The 26,586-nt window shown below is 39.3% G+C and overlaps 1 protein-coding gene across 2 annotated transcripts in view; it reads left to right on the plus strand.

Moving 5' to 3' along the window:
- Positions 1-26,586, plus strand: part of usp48 (ubiquitin specific peptidase 48) — a 130,935-nt gene that overhangs the window by 82,415 nt on the left and 21,934 nt on the right. For both annotated transcript variants that reach the window (XM_043675526.2, XM_087980644.1), the window contains 6 exons: positions 4,890-5,004; positions 11,439-11,581; positions 14,271-14,345; positions 15,429-15,553; positions 17,102-17,224; positions 26,345-26,406. In XM_043675526.2, the coding sequence (XP_043531461.1) occupies positions 4,890-5,004; positions 11,439-11,581; positions 14,271-14,345; positions 15,429-15,553; positions 17,102-17,224; positions 26,345-26,406 (643 nt within the window). The remainder of the gene's footprint in view (positions 1-4,889; positions 5,005-11,438; positions 11,582-14,270; positions 14,346-15,428; positions 15,554-17,101; positions 17,225-26,344; positions 26,407-26,586) is intronic.

A 26,586-nucleotide genomic window follows, 5' to 3' on the forward strand; every position in this document is an offset into this window, starting at 1 on the left:
GGCTAGGCGACATCATCAGTGCTTGGGAGCCTCCTGCGAAGCGCTTCTTTGATGTTTCCTCCGGTGTTTATAGTGGTCTGTCCCTGCCGCTTCCGGTTGTCAGTTTCAGCTGTCCGCTGTAGTGGTTGGTATATTGGGTCCAGGTCGATGTGTTTGTTGATGGACCTGGACCCAATATACCAACCACTACAGCGGACAGCTGAAACTGACAACCGGAAGCAGCAGGGACAGACCACTATAAACACCGGAGGAAACATCAAAGAAGCGCTTCGCAGGAGGCTCCCAAGCACTGATGATGTCGCCTAGCCAGGGGACGAAACGTTTGCAACAAGAACTTCCAGCTCAGCGAACAGAACCACAACAACGAGCACCCGAGCTACAAATCTTCGCACAAACTTTGAACAGTTTGTGCCATTGCAAAGATTTATTTTGACAAACAGAATTAGATGCAGCTATGATTAATCATGATTAGATTAGATTACTTACAGTGTGGAAACAGTCACTTCAGCCCAACAAGTCCACACCGACCCACCGAAGCGCAACCCACCCAGACCCACTCCCCTATGTTTACCCCTTCACCTAACACTACAGGCAATTTAGCATGGCCAATTCACCTAACCTGCACATTTTTTGGATTGTGGGAGGAAGCCCACGCAGACACTGGGAGAATGTGCAAACTCCACACAGAGAATCGCCTGAGGCGGGAATTGAACCTGGGTCTCTGGCGCTGTGAGGCAGCAGTGCTAACCACTGTGCCACCGTGCCGCCCATAGATTAAACAAAGTGAGCCTTCTTTTCTGTACAAATGACTGCCATAAAACATTCTCTCTCACCACATCCATTCTGAACTCTCAATTTGTGCAACTGCATCCTGCCTTTTGCTTGGTGTCTCTTGTCCAGATCCTCATCCATTTTTTTGGAGTCTCACCCAAATTGTTTGCCCTTCAATCTGAAGCTCACTTTTTCATTATGATCTATCTTGATGCTTTTCCCATTTATTTTCTGGCCACCACCATCTTATCCAGTTGTCCTTGCTAGCTAACGTTCAATAGAACTTCTGAGACTATTTTCTCTTCAAAACCATTGTTGTCATTTTCATGCTAAAGAAATAGTTTTAATCCAGTCTGTCTAATATTCGCTCTGTCCTGAACTCCCTTTCCTCATTTTGTTCGGGCAATTGTGTTGTAGCTTTAAGCTTAAAGTCTTGCAAGTTCAGTTTGTTGAGTATTCTGTGTCATAACCATAAATCAGGAATCTGTGCCCATCTCCAGGTTACGTGGGAAATTGTGAATCCAAGTGACATCAACTATGGGATTGTTGATTGTTTCATCATTTATTTTGACTTCTGAGTTGCAAAAGATTCCCAACCACTTTTTATCTGTGAATATTTCTGGTTCCCTGCAGCATCAGAGTTCATCTTCACTACATTGATTTAGATTACATTAGATTACATTACAGTGTGGAAACAGGCCCTTCGGCCCAACAAGTCCACACCGACCCGCCGAAGCGCAACCCACCCATACCCCTAACCTAACACTACGGGCAATTTAGTATGGCCAATTCACCTGACCTGCACATCTTTGGACTGTGGGAGGAAACCGGAGCACCCGGAGGAAACCCACGCAGACACGGGGAGAACGTGCAAACTCCACACAGTCAGTCGCCTGAGGCGGGAATTGAACCCCGGACTCTGGCACTGTGAGGCAGCAGTGCTAACCACTGGGCCACCGTGCATTGGTTTCAACGTTTTTTTCCCTATTCGCAAGCATCAAAAAAGGATGCCAGGGCTGTATGGAGCTGCAGCATAACCTCTCAGCTGTTAAACTTAATCCTCCTGCTAATGAAAACCAGCACACCATATGCTGCCTTAATAACCCAATCAACTTGGGTGGCAACTTTGAGGGATCTGTGGTCATGGACCACAAGATCCCTCTGTTCCTCCACACTGCCAAGATTCCTGCCTTTAACCCTGCATTTTGTGTTCAAATTTGACCTTCCAAAATGAATCACTTCACACTTTTCCAGGTTGAACTCCATCTGCCACTTATCAGCTCAGCTCTGCATTCTGTCAACGTCCCGTTGTAACCTACAATGGCCCTCCCACACTTTCTACAACTCCACCAACCTTCGTGTCATCGGCAAACTTCCTCATTCCAAGTTATTTATAAAAGTCACGAAGAGCAGAAGTACTAGAACCGATCCCTGCAGAACACCACTGGTCAGAGTTCCAGGCTGAATACTTTCCATCTACCGCCACCCTCTGACTTCTATGGACCAGCCAATTTTGTATCCAGACAGACAGGTTTCCCTGTATCCCAAGCCTCCTTAATGTCTGAATGAGCCTACCATGGGGAACCTAATTAAACGCCTTCAGTTTTGGTCATCTCATTATAGGAAAGATATGGAAGCTTTAGAGAGGGTACAGAGAAGATTTATCAGGATGCTGCCTGAACTGTAGGGCATGTCTTATGAAGAAAAGTTGAGGGAGCTAGGGCTTTTCTCCTTGGAACAAGGAAGGATGAGAGATGACTTGATGTAGGTGTACAAGATGATGAGAGGCATAGATAGAGTGGATAGCCAGAGAAGGTTTCCCATGGCTATCATGAGGGGGCATAATTTTAAGGTGATTGGAGGATGGTTCAGAGGAGATGCCGGGGTAGGTTCTCTACTCAGAATGATGGGTGCGTGGAATGTACTGCCAGCAGTGGTCGTAGAGTCAGATACATTAGGGACATTTAAGCGACTCTTGGATAGGCACATAGAAGTTGGTACAATGAAGGGTATGTAGGTTATTTTGATCTTAGTAGTATAAAAGATCAGCACAACATTGAGGGCCGAAGGATCTGTACTATGAACAAGAATGAAATAACAGTATGGCCTTTTAAATGAAGCTTAAGTTGTCTTCAGTTCTTATCACCCTGAGTAATATTAAGGGACTATATCTGTTAATTAGGTAGATATAGTGTATATGTTCCCAAATGTCTGTAAATTAAGTATTATTATATTTTGGTTTCTGCCCCATTGGAAATCTATTAGTTACTGTTGTAATGATCTTAATGCGTAAGGAATGTCTATGGAAAGACAGCATTGTAAAACATTAAGCAAAGTAGATCTTGAAGCTGTTTAGTAAAGAAACCACAAGCTTGAAATCTATAATAGAACCAAGAGGAACTATCCAAGAGTTGTACACGTGTCTTTTCCCATAGCCCTGAAAATTTATTTTGTTCAAATATTTATCCAATGACCTCTGAAAAGTAGCTATTGAACCTGCATTCGCTTCACTTTCAGATGGTGCATTTCAGATTTTTAAAAATATTTTTTCTTATGTTGCATTTGGTTCTTTTGCCAAACACTTTAAATCTGTCTCCTTGAGTTAAGAATCTTCCTGCCACTAGAAACCATTTCTCCTAATTTATCCTATTAAAATCATTCATAGTTTTGAATATCCTCTGTGAAATCCACCCCCACCCTCAACAGCATTCTCAACCTTAAAGTTCTCCATGTCTGGTGAAATTTTAGCAAATTGCTTCTGCATTCTTTCTAAAGTGTAGTGTCCACAAATGACCTTGATGCTCTAGCAGACCCTTTAAAATTATTTTATCATGTCTAGCATAATTTCCTTGCTTTATATTCATGCTTCCATCTTAAGCAGCCAAGAATTGTCTTTTCAACAGCTTTCTCAACTTGTCTAACTATCTTTAAAGATTTAAGCCTGCATACCGCTGTCTCTGTTTCTGCCCCCTTCCCTTTAAGATTTTTGCGTGCAGTTCAGATGATTAAAATGAATGCTAAGAGAAGTTCTCCCAAGTACATTCCCTGTGGCAATGCCTCCAACTAGTTAGGTCCACTTGCCAACCAAAAAGCATACTCTTATGCAGTATACACATGATGCTTATGCTGGTATTTCTTTCATATTGTCATAATGAGTGCACGGTGAAAAATCTGGACAAAATGTGTCTTCAGGAAAACAACAGAAGTTCTATTATTGGCATTTGGAAGGAGAAAATGAAATGTTTTACTGGCTGTTTTGGTTGCAATGAACCATTTGCAATAACCTCTTTCTAACTTTTGGGGCAAAATTTCAGCCTTCTACTTAGGTGTCTTCATTGTTTTTCTTTCCCTTTGTTTTGTGCACATTATACTAGATACAAGAAAGTTTAAGGAATATAGAATGAAGAGTAACCCATTTGCTAGTGATTAAAATTGTATTTCGATTGACTATTATGAAATAACAAACTTGCATACGTGTATGGTACTGTCTTGAACATCCTTGGGAAGCTGACAACCAATTATTTTTATTGATCTATTTGTTTGGATCACAACAGTTTTCTGCACTATATAGAATCCTGTTGATCAAGCCTGGTATATGCTGTATGTGGTTCTTGTGAAGCGCCAAAGCATGTTGTGCTAATCAACTGAATATTCCTTGCAAGGCCTTATTAAGCATGTACCTGAACTTTATGGGCAGGGTGCAGGGAAGAGTTGAAGTTGAAAATGTGGCTAAGCAAACATGTTGTATGATGATATTCCAGCACCTACTTTAATGTTCTTCCTGCCTGTTTCATTTCCACAGTAATCTACTCAGCCCCTGTTCTATCTCGTTATCTGCAGTTGAGTTTTGCCTGCTTAACAACTGTACCCTGTTTTGTAATGCTTTAATATTTTGGGCATCCAGTTGAGCTATAATTCTGTATTCTTGTGTGCCTTACCTTTACCAAGAAAATCCTTTGTTAAACAGCTGGAAGCATCTTTTGAGATAAATATAAAACACTAAAGTTAATTTGGATGTGACTATCAGTAACAGTCTTAGTCTTGTAACAACAAAATAAAAGTAAAAATGTTGTAAATTAACTATTGCTGAATAAAATATATTATTTTCTTATTTTTAGCTACTGCTTTATGTAGAGATTGTGTGGTGGAAAAATGCAGGATTCTTAGATTAAAAAATCAGTTAAATGAAGATTACAAAATCATCTCCAACTTGACCAGGACCACATTGCAAAGGTACTTTGTTTTGAAACCATCATTCAGCTTAAATGGCAAGAACTTGATTCTAATCATTTGAAAGTTAGTTTGTCCTTAATGTTGATTTTGGTGTTGTTCTGTTAATCTATTTATTTTAGAATTTCTAATGCATTCTGTGACTTTGTGCTTGCTTGCATGTATTTATTATCATTTATTCTTACCTAGTTTCATCTAACTAGTATTACTAAATTTTATGTTAGGTAGCTATTTGCAAGGACAGATTATGATTTTGAGCAAATTGAGTCTATACTATTTAAAGGTTAGCAGAATGGAAAATGATCCTATTGCAACATTTGGATTCTGCAGGGTCTTGGCAGGGTAAATGTTGAGACGATCGATTAATCTAGAATTAGGCATTAGTTTCAGAATAAGGGTCTCTCGTTTAAAGCTGAGATGAGAAATTTCTGTCGGTCATGAAACTTTAGATTTTTTTTTAATCCCAGAGAACTGTGGAAGTTAAATCATTGAATTTATCCACTGCTGGGAGATTCTAAATTATAGGTTATTGAAGGTTAAGATAAACAGCAGGCAAGTGGAGTTGAGGTCAAGATTAGCAAGGGTTTTATTAGTCTACTGCCCGCTTCGATTTCTTAGATTTATTATGTTCTTTCGAAGTTAAAAAGCAGACTACCCTTAGAGCATCAGGCAATATTTAAAATTATCTTGGAACAGAAACCTTCATGCCTTGGCTACTAAATGTATCACAATGTGAATACCTGTTCTGACATTATTAATAGATTATCTGTCATAGTTATGATGGTTTTTGGGCATCAGATTTAATGCTATTCATTTTTAATGTTGAGGATCAGCCAGTGATTTGGATATCAGAACAAGGAAGCTAGATTCTTAGTGAAGTTGAGAAAGCATTGCGGGTAGTCAGATTTTGAAGTAACTTCTTTCAGGTGTTGAAAGAGGAAAATAGATTGCCAACTTCAACAGGTATATTAAAGAGTATTATCAATTACACCTGCTTGGACAGCAAGAGGGCAGAGTACATGGACCTTAGAATTTTCTGTGATTCATTGTGTACTGCCAAAAGGCTTTAATCCCTGGACATTGAGTTGAAGTGATGCTTTATAAGTTGTTGTGAACACTTGGAATGGTCCTATACTTTATTAAAGATGCTTTGCTGCTGGGGGTTGTCACTTTTCTCCATTGGCACTTGCAGCTGCAGCTGTGTTCACCCATCTCCTCATTCTTAGGAATGAGATTTTTGGCTTGAATGCTGTGCAAGTTACTACACCGGTGTCTTTATCTGCTGCCTGTTGGAGCACAAAGTGCTTTCACTTAATGCCTGATTTGCTCTTGCATCTTTGAAGGAATGTTCCATCAAGAGGGAAGGAAGCCTGAGAGACGTTGTCACTCAGGAGACTCGAGGTTTCTCCAGACACACTTTTCCAGGTGATCATCGTAGGGATTTAACTTCTTTCTTTTCAACTTGTAAGCTTGTAGATGAAATACATTTTTTTTTCCATGAGTTGTGACTATCAGCATTTCCTTGTAGGATTTTGACATTTTACTATTAAAACAAAGTCTTGGAACCTAATAAAGCATGATATCTAATTCACACCTTATGATTGTCACATCAGTTCTGATTTCGTGTCTCCTCATACTCCTGAAAATTGACATAAAGTACAGATTATTCTTCCAATTGGGTGTCCAAGATCCTGATGGAAGAGAAAGTATAACATTATTTTGCAGTCTAAAACCAAGAGTAATGCCAATCATAACAAGATTTTTGGCCAGACTATGAAATAGTCATATTTGTTTTAAGAACAAGTCTTGCCAGTGTACTCGTGAATTAATCCCATGAACAAACCCATGAGTAAATACTTAAAGCAGTGAAGAAATAACAGTGGGCTGTTTGACCTCTAGAAAACCTATTCTGCCACACTGGCTTATATTCTCTATCAACTTTACTTTTCTGCCTGGTCACTATATCCCTTGATTCCCTTAATGTCCAGAAATTCTTCAATCTGGAATATCTTGAATCAACTCATTGCATATTTACACCCCTCTGGGTAGAGCATTCCAATGGTTTGCAACCTTCAGAATGCATGGCACAAGTTAGTTCACTTTTTATCCCCTATTGCTGATATTGATTGTTTCATCATAATGCGTGCATAGCTAGAATTTGAAGCATTTTTAATGCTACAGACATTGGAATTCACTTGTTTTTAAGTTGGGTAATGTGAGACCAATGACAAAATGAGAATTTTTAAGACTAAAGTATTTCAGCTACTGAGTTTGAATGAAGAAGCTTTATCCAAAGGAGAAGACTAAGCTTCTATTGACATACAGTCTGATTGAAGCATTTAATTGTAAATTGCGCTCTTTCTTGTTCTGTATCACATATCCATGTCTTGAAGTTATTGCTTCAGGGCAACTTGCATCCTGCTGTCGACCCTCTGAGGTTTATTCTTGCTGTCAGTTTGATAGATTTAGTTTGTGACTGCTGTTAAGCCTTTTGCTTGGCACAGGATAAATAACTGGTGCTGATCCCACCTTTTATGGTTTGAAGTTAACATCTACACCTTTTAGAGTAACTAGTAGCTGGTTGTTTAGTTTGATTCCCATTGCTAAACACCTATATGTATTTGTCTATACGTACAGTGAACGATTTTGTGACTTTTAGATTGTTGCAATCCATCGTAAAAAGCTGCACTATAAACACATCACTGCCTAATGTACAACCGGTTTCTGTTCACTTTCATGCAAAAAAAAACACTCAGGCCATTCATAATGTAAGTTATCTGACTTTCATGGTTTAAAGTGACTGGAAACTAAATCTTGTTGAGCTTAATTTTGAACTTCCATCCCATTGTCAAGAACTTATCCTCTCTCACAATTTGGCTTCTGCCCACCTTGCTTCCAACTCCTGAGTGTAGCACAAGATTCCGCCAAGGAAATTTCAATCATGGGGGATAACTTAACAGAACCTTCTCCCTAAAGGAACAATGAGCAGAATTGGCAAGGAGTTGCTCCCTTTAGTCACAGGCCGGTGAACGAAAGGAGAATGAGACTGCAAGAGAATGGCTGCAAAGGAAAGAAAATAGTTTAAACCTGTCAATAAAGACATAATCAATCAGCACATGACAAAAGAACTTGAAATCAGTCAAGTAATGGATTCCTTGCAAATGAATGTAGAATCTCTAGTTTAAAGCTACATAAATTCAGAAGCTACTATTGAGGGAAAAATGAAGTGGGAGTTATTGCAATAATCACCATTCACTTGTTACTTTTAAGTCTGAGATGCGCTGAAAAGAATAGCAAAATAGAAACCCATTTTGCTCTGACCTCACCCAGACTGTTGAAGTTGTGTTTGGGTGATGACTTTGTGTGGAAGTGTCAGTTATTTTGGGGGGGAAAATCATTTTAACATGGAAACAGGAGTAGGCTGTTCCGCCACTGAATTAGATCATGGCCGATCATTTACAGGAGTAGGCTGTTCCGCCACTGAATTAGATCATGGCCGATCATTTACCTCTATACCACTTCTGTATGCTATTTCTATATCCCTTAATATCACATTTATCTGCCTTTTGTCTTGTGTCAGATTAAACACTGTGGTGTCTAGAAAATTGTTCTGGTGTATTGTGGTTTTAGTTTAATAGAGTTTGCTGATAATTGAGGATATTGATTAATTCTTCTAAATTTACTGCTGTGAGTGTCCGAATGTCCTAGTGATCAACACAACTACAGAAAGTATTGTTACTAATTGACTGCATCACCTAATGGCTGGTGAGAGTGAATACTGAGCTCTGAAATCATAAAAACATAGCCCTCTGTAAAATGTGGAGTAGTGCCATTGGGGAAAAGAAATTCTTATGAATCGATGTAAAAATGCCAGCCTAAATCTGTTGTTAGAAAGGAATTCCTGGCTAACTACAGGTAAGCACCTTGCGCATAATGTAGGTAAATCGATTTCATGTGTTCAATTACTTCACAAACATCACAAATGCAAAATCTTTTTGCCATTTTCCAAAGTTGGCAGCTTCTGCATGTTGTGTCCAGCATTTGGGTGTAGTGCTTCCTTCATTCCTGAGCGTGTTGACTTTGCAATTATTGCCTTGTCCATCCAGAATGTGATTAGACACAGTTTTTCCTTTACTGTGATACCAGGTGGGAGCCACTTGTTCCTGTTTGCACTTGCAACTATCTAATGAAGCAGTAGTGTTTCAAAAGCTAGTGTTTCCATATAAACCTGTTGGACTATATATAACCTGGTATTGTGTGATTTTTAATTTTGTCCACTCCAATCTAACACCGGCTCATCCAAATCATGATTACTTTTTTCTCATCTTTTGAAGTTATTCGGATTGGTTGAGCTGCCCAGTTCATATATGTAGTTTCCGTGGTGTTGATTTAGTGTTTTCATCCATTTCCTCACAATTTTAACAGATAAGCAGTGAGTAACAGGAAGTAAATCCTACACAGCCATCGCAGAATACTCACACTTTTCATGCCACCAATAAATGGTGTAAATGTGAATGCCATGCAAATTTGAGTACTGAGATCACAAGCCTAGAATGTCTAGCATTTATTTCACATTTGCTAATCAAGAATGCAATTGCTACATCAGGGCTTCCAATTAGCCACATGTGACTGTTGCTAAACTATTGGACAGCATTGACCTAAGTTATGTGCTCCAGTCTTGTGATAGGGCTTTAATGATTATTTAACTGGGGCATAAATGCTATCTCCTGAGCAAGCTGACATTTCAAAAATCTTACATCCTTTGATTTAGGGACACTTTTTGCACTCCTCAACCTTTGATGTGTAGATTTCCTGCTTGGAAATGCAATAGCCTACACACACACTTCAAAGTGCAGATCTGGCTAAGCATGGTGCTGTCAAAGTTGTTAAAGGATACGAAAAAATAGCTAGTTGAATCTGGCTGAAAGGAGAGTTCAGACAACAAAATTAATTGTGATATTTCATTAAAAAATTTTTTATAAATTTTTTTTTCAAAAGTTGTGTCCAGTTCCAAAGCATTTTAAGTGATTTGATTATTTCATTCATAACATATTTGTAGCTATGAAGTTTTTGCACAGAAATGCTTAGATCCTGAGCTGTAGGATTTATTTTAAGATTGTGATTTTTCATGGTGACATATTGCTAATTTTGAATCATACACTAAGGGTAGTTTGTGTGAGCATGAACTGCATTTCATTAGCTGTAGTGTTGAATCCCATTAGAAAATGTATCTTACTAGTAAGCATTGGTTATGTATATACAGAACAATCGCAGTTATCCGAACGTCAATTATCCAAATTTCGGATTATCCGAGCAAGATCTCAAGGTCCCAGAAAAACGTAAACAGTTATCCAAACAATCAGTTTTCCGAGCAAAATATTCGCCACCCATCTCGTTCGGATAATTGAGGTTGTACTGTACAAGAATATAAATTTGGGTGAGTAAACATTCCATGATATGATACACACATGCTATTGTGACCACAAAGTGTAAACTGCAAATCAGTCAACTAGAGTGATGGCTAATGTATGTGGAAGGGTGGTAGATAGTCCAGAATGTGCATGTGATGAGCTAATTGCTATTAAAAAAAACTAGCCCAGTTTCATTCCATTGCTTCCAATGGAATGAACATTGGGCACATTTGCTACTGAGTAGGTGAAACATTTTTCCAGGTTGCTTTTTGCAATGAATTTGTATGACACACTAGATTTTGTTCTTTGCTTTCTGAAAGTTTTGGTTTTACATCTGTGCTCTGCATTTGAGTTAAAGCATAGTAGTTATACCTGTTTCTTTTGTGTTGTTGCATTAATTTAACCTCTGTTACTGCCTTGTTTGTAACACAGCTATAGAAAATCATTGTGATTGTAGGGATGTAGCACCCTCAGACTATGCAGGATAACCAGGCTGGGCATGGATTTGCAAGGCAATGCTGATGGTAGCCAAAGAGAATCTCTCAGCTGCAGCACATCACTCCACATTGACTTCATTATGTCACAAGCTTCTTCTGCAGACTCCATTGGTTTGGTGACCTACTTTGTATTTCAGGAAGCCTCCCTCTTTTTGTGGATTTTGCAACTGTGTAGTAGAGAAACACCATATTGCCTCATAACTATGACTTTGTAACCCCAAACATATTCTTCATATTGTATCACCTTCTGAGAAGGACAACATTCATTGATGGGTGACCTTTCCCCTCTTTTTTGACCCAAAGATGCAGACAATTAACAGCTCTCCAAACACATTACAGTAAGTCACGTGCGTGTGCAAGTAATGCCATAGTTTACTTGCCCTGTGCTCTTAGTGGCATTTTTTGTTTTTATTATTTGAACTTGAGTATGGTATTCTCCTGCCTTACACTAGGAACTGCAGCTGAAGTTTAATTACTAATTAGATGCTGTGCCTTTTCAAAGGCTAACTAATTGTCACCTCTTTTCTAGCCATGAAGGATATTGGGTGGGAAAAGCCTCACTTCGAAGTTGGCGTCAACTAGCACTAAATCAGTTGGATGGAAAGGAAGATGACCCAGACCACACTGATGGGAAAAGCAATGGAGAAGGCCTAAACAATTTGCATGCCAAAGGTATTTTTCCAAAAGGGATTTAATAAGCGTGCAGCTAATCCAATATCCAGCTAAGTAAGTGAGGTTTTAAAAAGAAAAGTATGGATGCTTCACAAATACGCAGCCACTTTTCCTGCAAATAACATCCGTACTGATTTATGTAGATATGTGGCTCGATATGTGAGGTGATGCATTGGGCAAGGCAAACAAGGCAAGAGAATACAGTAGGACCCTGGGAAACATTGAGGATAAGAGGAACCTGGGTGTGCATCCACACTGATCCCTAAAGTTATCAGGACAGTTGGATAAAGTAGTTTCAAGAAAGCATGTGGGATACTTGTCTTTATTAGCTGAGAAATAAAGTTTAAGAGCAGTGAGATTCATAGGATCATAATGTACAGTAAAGCAGAGGCCTTTCGGTCCGTCAAATCTGTACTGCCAAAAATATAATTACTACTTACAAGTCCCACTTTCCCACACTAGGTCCATAACCTTGAATGCCACGACACTTTAAATGCTGTCTATGTACTATTAAAACATTGAGGTTTTTTGCCTCAGCTTATCCTCCCAAGCAATGTATTCCAGACCCCTTTCACCCTCTGGGTACAAAGAAATTTCCTCCAGTCCCTTATAAACTTCCTGTCTTTCATTTTAAAATTATGGCCCCTTATTATTAACCCTTCAGCTAAGACAAACTGGATAAAATATTGGCAATGCTACAACTAGAGAATCGTGCAGCTGTGGAATCGACATAATTTTTTTCGGCGTGGGGGAGGGCGGGTAGGTGGCATGGTGGTGGTTGTTGATATGATAGCACTGGAGAGGATGCTGCTTGGGCTGGAGACTTTCAGCTGTGATGAGAGTTTGAGTTTGGACAAACTGGGATTGTTTTCCTCCAAAGAGAGGAGACATGATGAGGTCTATTACATTAGATAGTGTAGATGGGAAGAAACTTCTCTCCTTCATGAACAGATCAATGGTAAGAGGGCACAGATTTAAGTAAAGGGCAGAAGGTTTAGAGGAAATGTAAGGAAAGACATTTCACCCAGAGTGTGTTGAGAATCTGGAACTCTCTGCCTGTGAGGGTGGTAGAGGCATAAGCAATCAGACCATGTAAGAGGTGCAATTGTAAAGGCATACAAGGCAATGGATCAAGTGCTTGAAAATGGAATTAAAGTTAGGTGGGTGTTTTTGACCATTGTGTACATGACAGGCCGAAGGGCCTCTTTCTGTGCTATAGAGCTCTATGATCTTGTGCCATATGTTTTACATCAGGACTAAACAGAAATTTATAGTAATTCAGTGTGACATTCTACACATTGTGTAGGTATTTGCCCAGACTTTGTTTTGGTTCTGAAGACATGTATGTTAATCACACCCACTAAGAGAATCCCTTTGTGGTATTGGATCACATCTGCTCCCGTCTTGTATAAAACCTTATGCTGCCTGGAATGTTGCAAGTTTAGTTTTCCTCATTCTCACTCCACGTTGACCTCATTATGTCACAAGTTTCTTCTGCAGACTCTGTTGGTTTGGTGACCTACTTGTACTTCAGGAAGCCTCCCTGTTTGGGGATTTTGCAACAGTATAGTGGAGAAACACAATGTTACCTCCTAATTATGGCTTTGTAACCCCAAACATATTCTTCCCATCATTGCACCTTTCTCATATTCAGAGAATGCATCTTTTAGCACTTCAAGGAAATATAATTTGTAGAGATTACTAGGATGTCCCCTCCTTCACTGTATTATCAGACTTGTTCTTTTTCATCTTTGAGGTATTTTGTTGAAACATGGTGAGAGCAGTCAAGGTATAACTGTTCTTTGACACTAAAGTGTGTTACTGTATTTTAATTCCAACAATGAGGTGTGTGTGGCTGAGGTGGATGGATAACTGCCTGTGTAATGCTGGGTCTGTTTCCTGGTGGGAATTTACTGAGTAGTAGAGAGGTGTGGGGTTTCAGACAACAGAAGGCATCTATTGGGAGTGTGGAAAATGGTTAATTTCTTTATTCCTGGCATTGTTCGTGGAGGAGGAATCTTGGAAGGACACAGCGAGAGCTCTTTTGTTATTTTTGAATAGCAGCATGGTGTGTTTTAATATTTTAAAGAATATACGTAAATGGAAGCTGGTGCATGCATATGTATTATTGATGCAACCTTAGTTTTAATATCTCACCTATAAGATGATACCTTTGGCATTATAGCATTCCTATTACTGGATTACAAGCTTGCATTGTGTGTTGATGTGGAGCTCAAATCTATCTCTGATCAAAGTAAGATGCTATGTTGTACTTCCTTCATGGAACAACAGTTTATCATGGGTCAGTAAACTGATCTTTTGGAACAACTCATATGTGAGGAAGGTTTTCAGTTGTCTGGTTTTTCACTTGAAATCAGAAAAAATTAACAGAGGTACTGTGATTGCTTTTAAGAGTAACTGAAAGGTGCAAAATATTATTTAGAGAACACTGTTGGAATAAAACACAGTGTATGGCTTGGAAAATTACCATTAGGATTTTAAAGGAAGTTTATGTTGGCTCACTGCTGCCTCATTTTAAGTCTCTGTTATGATCCTTTATGATAATGTTGTGCTGCTTAAGAAAAAGTATCTATTTAATGTTTTTCTGTTGCCTATTTAGTGTAATTTGACATTTATTTTTGTTATGTATGTTTTGGGGGAAATCATCCAACATTGTAATTTGTTGAAGGGGATGACGAGATAATAGGAGAAAAGGATGATGATGAAGACATGAACTTTAACGAAGATCTTGTCTGTCCACATGGTATGTAAGAGAATTTTAATGCAGTGACATTATTTTATTTAAACTTACTTTTCTCTTTAGTTAGCGAGTTGATTATTAAATATTGGACTGGAGTAAAACATTTTCCAGAGTCCCTATAAGATTTTTTTTCTGTTCAAATTTTTTTTGTATCATTTGGCTGGAAATGTGAGCTGATTACGCATGGCAAGAGCAATATGGTATCTGGGATCAATGCTGCATCTTGATAATGAATTAGATTAAAGGATTGAGAAAGAAACGGGAACAACAGAGGCCAATAAATTAGTGACTGAAATAGAGTCAGATCAGATATGAAGAAAAGTGTTAAACCAAGAGGAGAAAAATACATGAGGTAAAAATCCACTAGATAGTTTACATGGTTGAGCATGCATTTGGCAAATAGAAATGTAGGAAATTGTGACCTCATCCACTCTGAGAATGAATAGAAAAACAACACATTATTTAAATGGAAAAAAATTGTAGAACTCAGAGAAAAGGAGATCTGAATATCCTGATCATGACTCCTACTAGTATGCAGGTAGGGCAAATGATTAGGAAGCAAATAGATTGTTGTTTTATAACAAGGAGAATGAAATATAAAAGTACAGATGTTTTGTTGCATTTATGCAGTGCATTAATATAACCATACCTGCACTGTGTGCAGTTGCTGTTATCGTTATTTAAGACAGGATCTAAATGCTTTACAAGTAGTTAAGAGAGGATGTGCTGATACCTGGAATGTTGTTTGTGCGTGCGTGTTTTTCAGAGGAGGTGCTGGCTAGAGCTTATGTTATTGGGGAAAAAGTTGGTGCTGCAGTTCCATTTTGAATGCAGAGCAGGCTCAAGGGGCTGAATGACCTACTCCTGTTCCTAATTCAAATACTTAAACGTTGAATGTTCCCAGGGTACTGATCCAAGAAATGTAGAACTTATATTTTGTCTTCGAAGATGTAGGTGAAACTCCTATATCTGCCGCTCACCGTACGTCTGAAACTTGGAAGGCCTTTGAGGCTCAAAAACGTATCACTATGTTTGTAATTTAGCCAGATAAACTGAGATTTAATAATTCATAAATATTTTCAACAGGCGATTTATGCACATCTGAAACTGAAAGAAGACTTGTGTCTGTTGAAACGTGGCATAGACTAAAGGCTTATTTCCCAAAGTCACCTGAGTTCCCACATTATCACTCGCCTTGTGTACAGTGTCAGGTAATAGAAATAATGGATTACTAAACCAAGCAATGAGCTTCAGTCTGATTGTTTTAAAAATTGTTGGTTTGTTTCTTGCATAGGAACTTCTTCAGAAGAGATTAACAATCTATCCAATTAATCCCTTTCACACCTTAAAAGCAACTCTCACGTGTTGCCCGTAGATATTTTAGCAATGAGAGTCCAATTGTGTTAAATTTCTCCCAAAAAGCAGTAATTCTCATAATATTTTAATAAAGTTCGTTTGCACCTTCGCTATTATGTTTTCAAAATATAAAGAAACTGCTGAGAATGTGGTCTGACCTTCTATATAAGCCTATTCCATTTCTCTGCTTTTTAACCCTTGAGTAATGAATTTTGATGTTTTGTTCAATTTTTCCTGTCGATATTAACCTGTGAAGTGCTTTGTAATTTGTCTATTTTTACTCCTAGGTTCCTTTTATGCCTGTACCTCATTCAGACTCTTACTTTCCATAGATACTTAAACAAAATGCACCACCTTATTTTGCTGTATTGAAATAAGTCTGCTATTTTTAGACAAATTTGACAGATTAATGAATGCTCTTGTAGTTTGTAATAGTCTTCCTCAGTATCAAGTATTCTGTCGCTCCATAGTTTGTGTCATCTTTATGTCTCCGGTAAATATTCAATGCAATTCAGGGACTTCATTCCACATGTTCTGAAAATATCGTTTGAATTATTTTTTTTTTAACAAATTGGACTTTGACGAGTTTGTTTACTTTCCCTCATGTCTCCCTTCTCTGAAGAATGTTAATCTAGTTCTCATGCCACCCTGTGACCTATTTTCTGTACAGTATAATGTTAGTTTACCTGGTCTTTTTTAATGTACCTATGGAATTGTTGTAGAGTTAAATATTTTATATTTTTGTACCACTTGTTTGTTCTTTGCTAATTGCTCTTTTTTTTAAACAGTCAGTATAATCAGAAAGTTTATGGTTTTAAATCTTTTGAAATTAGTTGTGTGTCAAAGGGCCACATGTACTTGCAGACCATACAAATAAACAGTACAAAGCAGGAGGAGTCCATTTATCACGTGGCTTTTTTGAAAGAGCAGTCAAATTATTCCCAACATCCTGCTCTTTTCCCTGAGCTCTGGAGTTGTTTTTTTTTTAAGTATATAATCTTGATTCCCTTTTGAAGATGCTGCTCAATCCTGTTTCCACCATTCCCTCAGACATTGCATCGCAGATCACCATAATTTGCTATATAATAAAAAAAACTCATCCTTTCTGAATTGTCTTCAGTCTGTCCTCTGGTTATCAGCTGTTTTACCACTGATTACCCCTATCAAGTCATTTTTAAGCAGAGCAAATCCAACTTCTCCAGTCTCTTTGCACAGCTGAAAATGCTCATCCTTTCTCTCATTCTTGTAAAATCCCTTCTGCACTTTCCACTGGACTGGCATCATGCTTTGGGAAGGATCTCCAGATTTGGGCACTATGTACCTGCTGAAACCTGATCAGTAATTTATAGCAATTTAGCATCATTTCATGTAATTAACTTTGAGCCTTCTGTTTTGTGGAGAAGGTATTAGAGAAGGAGGGTGAGGAAAATGAGACTCTGAGCAAGATGATGGCAAATGAGCAGAAATCAGCACTTCTATGTCTTTTTCAAGATAAGAATAGACCACTGCTAATCAAATGGCCTGAGGTAAGTAGCTTGGAGAAATCTTATTTATTATTAACTATTTAATCATGAATGAACCAAATTTTTTTTCTGTTTCCATTAAATCTGTCATGTGAAATATTGGTGTATGTCTTGGGTAGCGACTGTAGTTACACAGCTGTGAGAGAAGTGATTCATATTTGGATAAATACAAATATAATAGGATAATTGCTGTAAGACCAGCGTATCTGCCACTCTTCGAAGTAATGCTGTGACATTCTTTGGCTTTTATAGAGTCATAGATGTACAGCTTGGAAACAGACCCTTCGGTCCAACCTGTCCATGCCGACCAGATATCCCAACCCAATCTAGTCCCACTTGCCAGCACCCAGCCCATATCCCTCCAAACCCTTCCTATTCATATACCCATCCAAATGCCTCGTAAATGTTGCAATTGTACCAGCCTCCACCACATCCTCTGGCAGCTCATCCCATTCACGTACCACCTTCTGCGTAAAAAAAAGTTGCCCCTTAGGTTTCTTTTATATCTTCCCCTCTCACCCTAAACCTATGCCCTCTAGTTCTGGATTCCCCGACCCCAGGGAAAAGGCTTTGTCTATTTATCCTATCCATGCCGCTCATAATTTTGTAAACGTCTATAAGATCACCCCTCAGCCTCCGACGCTCCAGGGAAAACAGCCCCAGCCTGTTCAGCCTCTCCCTGTAGCTCAGATCCTCCACCTCTGACAACATCCTTGTAAAATCTTTTCTGAACCCTTTCAAGTTTCACAACATCTTTCGATAGGAAGCAGACCAGAATTGCATGCAATATTCCAACAGTGGCCTAACCAATGTCCTGTACAGCCACAACATGACCTCCCAACTCCTGTACTCAATACTCTGTCCAATAAAGGAAAGCATACCAAACGTCGTCTTCACTATCCTATCTACCTGTGACTCCACTTTTAAGGAGCTATGAACCTGCACTTCAAGGTCTCTTTGTTCAGCAACACTCCCTAGGACCTTACCATTAAGTGTATACATCCTGCTAACGTTTGCTTTCCCAAAATGCAGCACCTCGCATTTATCTGAATTAAACTCCATCTGCCACTTCTCAGCCCATTGGCCCATCTGGTCCAGATCCTGTTGTAATCTGATGTAACCCTCTTCGCTGTCCACTGCACCTCCAATTTTGGTGTCATCTGCAAACTTACTAACTGTACCTCTTATGTTCGCATCCAAATCATTTATGTAAATGACAAAAAGTCGAGGACACAGCACTGAGCCTTGTGGCACTCCACTGGTCACAGGCCTCCAGTCTGAAAAACAACCCTCCACCACCACCCTCTGTCTTCTACCTTTGAGCCAGTTCTGTATCCAAATGGCTACTTCTCCCTGTATTCCATGAGATCTAACTTTGCTAATCAGTCTCCCATGGGAAACCTTGTCGAACGCCTTACTGAAACCCATATAGATCACATCTACTGCTCTTCCCTTATTAATTATCTTGTTACTTCTTCAAAAAACTCAATCAAGTTTGTGAGACATGATTTCCCACGTACAAAACCATGCTGACTATCCCTAATCAGTCCTTGCCTTTCCAAATACATGTACATCCTGTCCCTCAGGATTCCCTCCAACAACGTGCCCACCACTGAGGTCAGGTTCACCGGTTTATAGTTCCCTGGCTTGTCCTTACACTTTTCTTAAATAATGGCACCACGTTAGCCAACCTCCAGTCTTCTGGCACTTCACCTGTGATATCTCAGCAAGAGGCCCAACAATCGCTTCCCACAGAGTTCTAGGGTATATCTGATCAGGTCCTCGGTATTTATCCGCTTTTATGCATTTCAAGACATCTAGCACTTCCTCCTCTGTAATAAGGACATTTTTCTAGCTGTCACCATCTATTTCCCTACAGTCTATATCTTCCATATCCTTTTCCACAGTAAATACTGATGCAAAACATTCATTTAGTATACCTCTCCCCATTTTCTGTAGCTCCACACAAAGGCCGCCTTGCTGATCTTTGAGGGGCCCTATTCTCTCGCTAGTTACCCTTTTGTCCTTAATATATTTGTAAAAACCCTTTGGATTCTCCTTAATTTTCCTTAATTCTATTTGCCAAAGCTATCTCATGTCCCCTTTTTGCCCTCCTGATTTCCCTCTTAAGTATACTCCTACTTCCTTTATACTCTTCTAAGGATTCACTCGATCTATCCTATCTGTACCTGACATATGCTTCCTTCTTTTTCTTAACCAAACCCTCAATTTCTTTAGTCATCCAGCATTTCCTATACCTACCAGCCTTCCCTTTCACCCTGACAGGAATATGCTTTCTCTGGATTCTTGTTATCTCATTTCTGAAGGCTTCCCATTTTCCAGCCGTCCCTTTACCTGCGAACATCTGCCTCCAATCAGCTTTTGAAAGTTCTTGCCTAAAACCGTCAAAATTGGCCTTTCTCCAATTTAGAACTTCAACTTTTAGATCTGGTCTATCCTTTTCCATCACTATTTTAAATCTAATAGGATTATGGTTGCTGGCCCCAAAGTGCTCCCTCACTGACACCTCAGTCACCTGCCCTGCCTTACTTCCCAAGAGTAGGTCAAGTTTTGCACTTTCTCTAGTAGGTACATCCACATACTGAATCAGAAAATTGTCTTGTACGCAGTTAGGAAATTCCTCTCCATCTAAACCTTTAACACTATGGCAGTCCCAGTTGATGTTTGAAAAGTTAAAATCCTCTTCCATAACCACCCTATTATTCTTACAGATAGCTGAGAGCTCCTGACAAGTTTGTTTCTCAATTTCCCTCTGACTATTAGGGGGTCTTTCATACAATCCCAATAAGGTGATCATCCCTTTCTTATTTCTCAGTTCCACCCAAATAACTTCCCTGGATGTATTTCTGGGAATATTCTCCTTCAGCACAACTGTAATGCTGTCCCTTATCAAAAGTGCCACTCCCGCTCCTCTCTTGCCTCCCTTTCTATCCTTCCTGTAGCATTTGTATCCTGGAACATTAAGCTGCCAGTCCTGCTCATCCCTGAGCCATGTTCCTGTAATTGCTATGATATCCTAGTCCCATGTTCCTAACCATGCCCTGAGTTCAACTGCCTTCCCTGTTAGGCCCCTTGCATTGAAATAAATGCAGTTTAATTTATTAGTCCTACCTTGTCCCTGACTGTTTGACTCACTTCTGTTCTCAACTGTACCAGTCTCAGATTAATCTCTTTCCTCACTATCTCCCTGCCCCCCGCCACCCCCCCAACCTAACTAGTTTACATGTTCCCAAGCAGTTCTTGCAAATTTCCCTGCCAGTATATTAGTCCCCTTCCAATTTAGGTGCAATGTGTCATTCTTGTACAGGTTACTTCTACACCAAAAGAGATTCCAATTATCCAAAAATGTGAGTCCTTCTCCTCAGCTCCTCAGCCGTCTATTCATCTGCTCTATCCTCCTATTCCTGCCCTCACAAGCTCGTAGCACTGGGAGTAATCCAGATATTACTACCCTTGAGGACCTCCTTTTTAAATTTCTGCCTAACTCTCTCTAATCTCCCTTCAGAGTCTCAACTTTTTCCCTTCCTATATCGTTGGTTCCAATGTGGACAATGACCTCTTGCTGGCCCCTCTTCCCCCGTGAGAACATTCTGCGCCCTCTCTGAGACATCCATGATCCTGGCACCAGGGAAACAACACACCATTCTGCTTTTTCTCTGCTGGCCACAGAAACGTCTGTTTGTACTTCGGACTACTAACACAATTGATCTCTTGGAAGCCAACATACACCTCATTGCATTAGAGCAGGTCTCAATACCAGAAACTTAGCTGTTCATGCTACATTCCCCTGAGAATCCATCACCTCCTACATTTTCCAAAATAGCATACCTGTTTGAAATGGGTATATCCACAAATGACTCCTGCACTAGGTGCCTACCTCTCTTGCCCTTCCTGGAGTTAACCCATCTATGTGACTGTATCTGAGACTTTCCCCCCTTCCTATAACTGCCATCCATCACATACTGTTGCTGTTGCAAATTCCTCATTGCTTCTAACTGTCTCTCCAACCAATCCATTCGATCTGATAAGATTCGCATCCAACAGCATTTATGGCAGATATAATAATCCACAGTAACCCTTAAACTCTCTTTAAACTCTCACATCTGACAAGAAGTACATATCACTGCAAAGGCCATTTTTACTCCTTCACAATCTACAGACTCCGAGGATTAAGACAGTGTAATTCCTCTACAAAACACTGCACCAGGTTAAATTAATAGTTATGGTTTATATTTTAAGTTTAATCAAGAGACTTATCTCCAAAAACATATAATCAAGAAAGAACCCACTGTACTCACTAATACAGCCTTTATCTTGGACAGACTTAAAGCAACAATAAACTTGTCTGATTCTGTGTTGTGAACGTCACCCAAACCAGTTCCTCCAAGATTAGTTGTGAAATTCACTGTTTGTTAATTTTCCCAGATGCACTCCGATGTCCAGCGATACATGGATTCCAAAACAGCATAGGCAGTAACTGTGCAGGTTCTCTCTCTCTCTCTTTCTCTCTCCTGCACTATCCTCACCATGTGCTTCCTTTGTCTGTTCTTCTTAGTTTCATCTGAGGACATTGTCACTGTATGACTGGTGATGGGGCAGAGGAAAATTTGTCCTTTTTTTTTATTTTATTCCCCCACACACTAGTATGTAATGCCCACAGGTACTGTTTTGGCCCTGGTTTCCACCAGTAAAATGTTTCCCAAGTTCCCTTATACTTTCTTTCAAAATGTTGTCACAATCTGCTTGCAAAATCTTCATTGGCTTTGTTTACATCATTCAGTATGAAGCAGCTGAGAAGTCATAGAATTTCCAACAATTTTGCTTTTAATGCTGTTTTGAAAAATTATACAAACAAAAAAGGTGTTGAGACCATCTCATCAATGTGGAAGTGCAAGGTTTGTGTCCCAGAAGAATCTGGAGAATTTTGAAGACTGCTTTCTATTGTTTAAATGCTTTTGTAGTTAGGCTTTTCGAGTTTATGGAGGTAATACATTTTCAGGAGACTGCAGAGTTCAAGGCATGTGGCAATTTATTCATGCATTTACCAGTAGAGTGCAGGGAGAGGCCACTACCCTGAATCTGGTCTCGATATATGGGGGTCCAATTACCCCCTTAATCTTCAATTCAGATAGAAGAAAAATCAATGACGCTGTAATTTTAAATACAAGCACATTGTTTTTTCACTTTTCTTGCAACATTAATATGACGACACATGCTTTTTCTCCCCCTGTATACTGATGGATAATTAGTGTTGGGTTGTTCACCTATGATTGGGTGTCCAGTACATCACTTTATTAGTAATAGCTTGTTGCTGTGATCTGAATGAGCCCCTAATGGTATGTGGGAAACCGAACTCTCCATGTCACTTGTGATCTTTTATCTCTCATCGATGACATCGGTGTCAGCTATTTTTGTACTAGATTGTAACAGTTTTCTTTTGAGATTTCCCATCATTCAAACCCTTTTAGCTGCTGTCCTTGATAAGAGATAGGGAGGCCCCTCTCTATTACTCATATTTAGTTTTTAGAACTTTCTAATGTTTTGTTTAATTTTATATAAATGTGTGTTAAAACTATAATTTATTTGGAAACTAAGATTCTTCAAGGTAATCATATAATTAAAATCTACTTGTATTATAACTGATTAGAAAAAACTTTAAAAGAAATAACTAATTGTTATGAAATGTTCTTATCTTTCAGATAGTAAAGAATGTTGCACATTAATTAGTTATTGTTTTAAGCACTGAGAACATAAACCTTCCCCGCACACTAATTCCTGTTAAACATACTGCAAAGCTTGTTGGGGCTTTCATTAGCTATTTTGCTGTACTGTCAGGGGACAACCCTAACAATTACAAATAGCTGTCCATGCTTCTCTCACGTTCACTTAACAGTACTTTTCTGACCTCACCATTGGCAGTCAGGATTTAACAGGAGTAGGTAGATCATGTCCTGTAAGTCATGGAACATTTGTAGGGTATTTGGTACTCTTTCTGGAGAAAGGGGCAACTTATCACTTTATTGGCATTGCAGCAGGACAGTTGTGAGATCAAGTAATAGTTTTATAAGAGTGACTAGAACCACCCTCTGAGAGCCATGGGCCCAGGTCAAATCACACTCTGCAACACAGGGAGGGTGATGGGGTACAAAAGTTTCATCAAGCTCCTTTGTGCTAAAGGACCTTGCCTTCAAACTAAACAAGATACAAAGTGCAAGGTCACCAAGGTGTCTCTTCCACCTGTTCCTTGCCTGATATGGGCGGCACAGTGGCTCAGTGGTTAGCACTGCTGCCTTGCAGGGCCAGGGACCCAGGTTCGATTCCAGCCTCGGGTAACTGTCTGTGTGGAGTTTGCACATTCTCCCCGTGTCTGCGTGGGTTTCCTCTGGGTGTTCTGGTTTCCTCCCACAGTCCAAAGATGTGCAATTTGGGGGAATTGGCCATGCTAAATTGCCCATAGTGATAGGTGCATTAGTAGGGAGTAGGAGAATGGGTCTGGGTGGGTTACTTTTCAGAGGGTCGGTGTGGACTTGGTCCGAAGGGCCTGTTTCCGCACTGTAGGGAATCTAATTTAATCTACTGTCTGCCTGGCTTTTAGTTCCTCACAGATGACCATGGTCTCAACATGGGCAGTCAACAGAGGCCAGTGGTTACCCTATTTTGCCCTACTCTAGGGATAGTTCTCAGAGTAACCATAAATGCCAGCACTACAATGAGGCACATGCATCCACGCGACTAAGGAGAATAAGGTATCAGAAATGTTTTTATTTCCTGACAAATCGGGAACAAAGCTAGGTCATGATTTCGAACAGTTGGAGCCTATTATGTTCCTAATTTCACTTAGCAAAGGCTGAACTTTGATCTGTTTGATGCAAATGCTTTCCTTAGTTGGATGCAGAACTACGTGGAGCATTATGATGGTGGGCACTCAGAAGTCCTTATAACATGCAGGAAGGGGCATCAGAATCCAAACCATTCACTTTCCTTTCAAAGCAAAATCCTATCTTTGCCTTTACAGTCCTTGTCCCCTCTTTCAAAGAAATGGACTTTCTCTTGAATTACTAGTCATTCTACCACATGAAGTTTTTTTTTCAGCTCTCTGGCCCTATTTGTATTTGCTTGCACCTTTTTCCCTTTATGATTAGATTAAATAGCATAGTGTTGGGTGATGGGAAATCTATTTTAATACAATAATTTTAATAGCATAATCTTCGCAATCTTTCCTAACATTGCAGAGACCCTAAGGGAGTATACTTTTCTCCATTTATCACCGGAGCTAGGTTTTATGAGAAATGATTGATATTAGGCGAACCTTGGAAATCCGTGGCCTTTCCAGGCAGGTGATTGCAGCAATTTTAACTGCAGGAGCAGCTTCAAGGCAATCCAGTAGTCCATCTCTCCCACCCGCTTGCATCCAAAAAATGAAATAGACCTGAATCCATATCTTTTAACTCAACTGAACCTAACAGTTGCTCTCTGCATCATAACATAGAATGGTAAATCTAGTGGGAAGCATTCCTCCTCCACCCTCTCATCTTTCCCTAGCCCCATATCCTTCTGCTAAGAATCTATATGTTGTTTGGCTGTCTCTGTAATTGTATCCAAACGTGTGAAATGCTAACTTCCACTTTGGGTGCATCCTGCAGTAACTCCATTAAGACTTGACATTGAATCAGTTTCTGATATACCTCTTACTTATTCCCTTCTCTTTAATGTGGAAGACATAATTCTGCCCCAGCTGTTGACCAGTGGATATGCAAGTTCACATCAACTGTTTGTAGAACAGGAGATCTCCTTGGCTAATGTTTATCCATCAAGCAACATAAAGAGATTATCTTGTCATTGTCATTATCTCATTAGTGTTAGTGGTATCTTGTTTTGGATAAGTTGGCAGCCATGTTTTTGACAGCAATGCTTACAGCAATGTCTATATTTTTAAACTACTTGGCTGTATAGTTGCGAAAGGTGCAAGACTTTCTTAAAATAGTAGAATGAACAATTACTTTATGAAAATCTTCAAGCAGTGCATTAATCTGGAAATGTTCATTTTTCATATTGGGGAGTGAGATTTTAACTTAGATCTTGCTCTCAAAATTAACCCTTGGTTGCCATAAAATGCAGGGTCTGAAATGTGGTTGAAGTAGAGCACTTCACCTCCTAAAGGGTTTGAAAGTTCTTGTGAGGAATGGTATTGAAAGATGAGCTGGTTCTGTTTGAAGGAGACAGGCTTGTGACATTGTTTGAACTATTGAAATTGAGAAGGTTGATTGAGACACACTGCACATGGTAGCAGAGGATTCAAAGATCAAGAGCAGAAAATTAAAAATTAACTGAATGGTAACCTGATACCATTTCCTTTGAGCAAAAGATAATGTGAATGAGTTACCTGGACTGATTGTGAATATGTGATGCAAATAGGTGTGCTTCTTCTGGAGTGGAGGTTGGGGTTGGCATGATAGGATAGTCATTGAGGGGCAGACAAATATAGCTGGTGCCAACAGTAATATTGGTAACCTCAGAGCATACAATTTGCCATTATACCTGATATCACGCTAGGATTTAGCAGTACTATGAAGAGGAAGCCTGGAATTTTGACAAAGATGATAGGTAGGTAGATCATTGGGTTTGGATCACTGATAGATTATTACAAACTTAATTAAAAAGGGAACAAGAAAACAAGTGGAAAGAGTTGTTGGCACATTACTTATTCCCAGGTTACCCAGTATTACTGTCTTGATATTTTGTACACAGGAACATTTTGCACAAACTTTGCTAATTTTTCTTCTTGAATGAAAGCACTGGACATTGCTTAGCATCACTCAGAATAGCAAAGTGAGCTGAGTTCTATTAATATGGAGAACTAATATATTATGTTTAACTAGGATGATAGCAAGCTGTCAAGTAACAGTGATATTGACTATAACATTGAATGGTTGAAGTATCTTGTCAAAGAAAATTGAGATGTAAAATGTGTGTTATAACTCAGCATTTCTACTGAAATAAGCCTCTCTGCAGGTTGCAGTATACTAGACTGACTGACAGACTGACTTCAGTTGCATAATCTTGTAGAGCTTTACTGACAATATCGTAATACATGTTTTCCAGGAGACAGATGTTCTTTATGTTGTTTCCCAGTTTTTTGTCGAAGAGTGGAAGAAGTTTATCAGGTGATGTTTTGTTTCTGTTTTATTTTTGTATATTTCTGCCGTATTGTTGAATTACGCTTTGGCTGTTCCAAATGGTCATCTGAAGTTTAGGACTGCTGTCCACAATGGTTTGGGAGTGGACAAGAAAATAATTTATGGTTTTGATTGCTGCACAATCATACTTTGAATTTTGGCTTTTTG

The sequence above is a fragment of the Chiloscyllium plagiosum genome, unplaced genomic scaffold (genome assembly GCF_037043375.1).
Source record: "Chiloscyllium plagiosum isolate Xiang-an unplaced genomic scaffold, Cpla_swu_hap1 HiC_scaffold_37, whole genome shotgun sequence".
In the NCBI taxonomy this organism is placed as follows: domain Eukaryota; kingdom Metazoa; phylum Chordata; class Chondrichthyes; order Orectolobiformes; family Hemiscylliidae; genus Chiloscyllium; species Chiloscyllium plagiosum.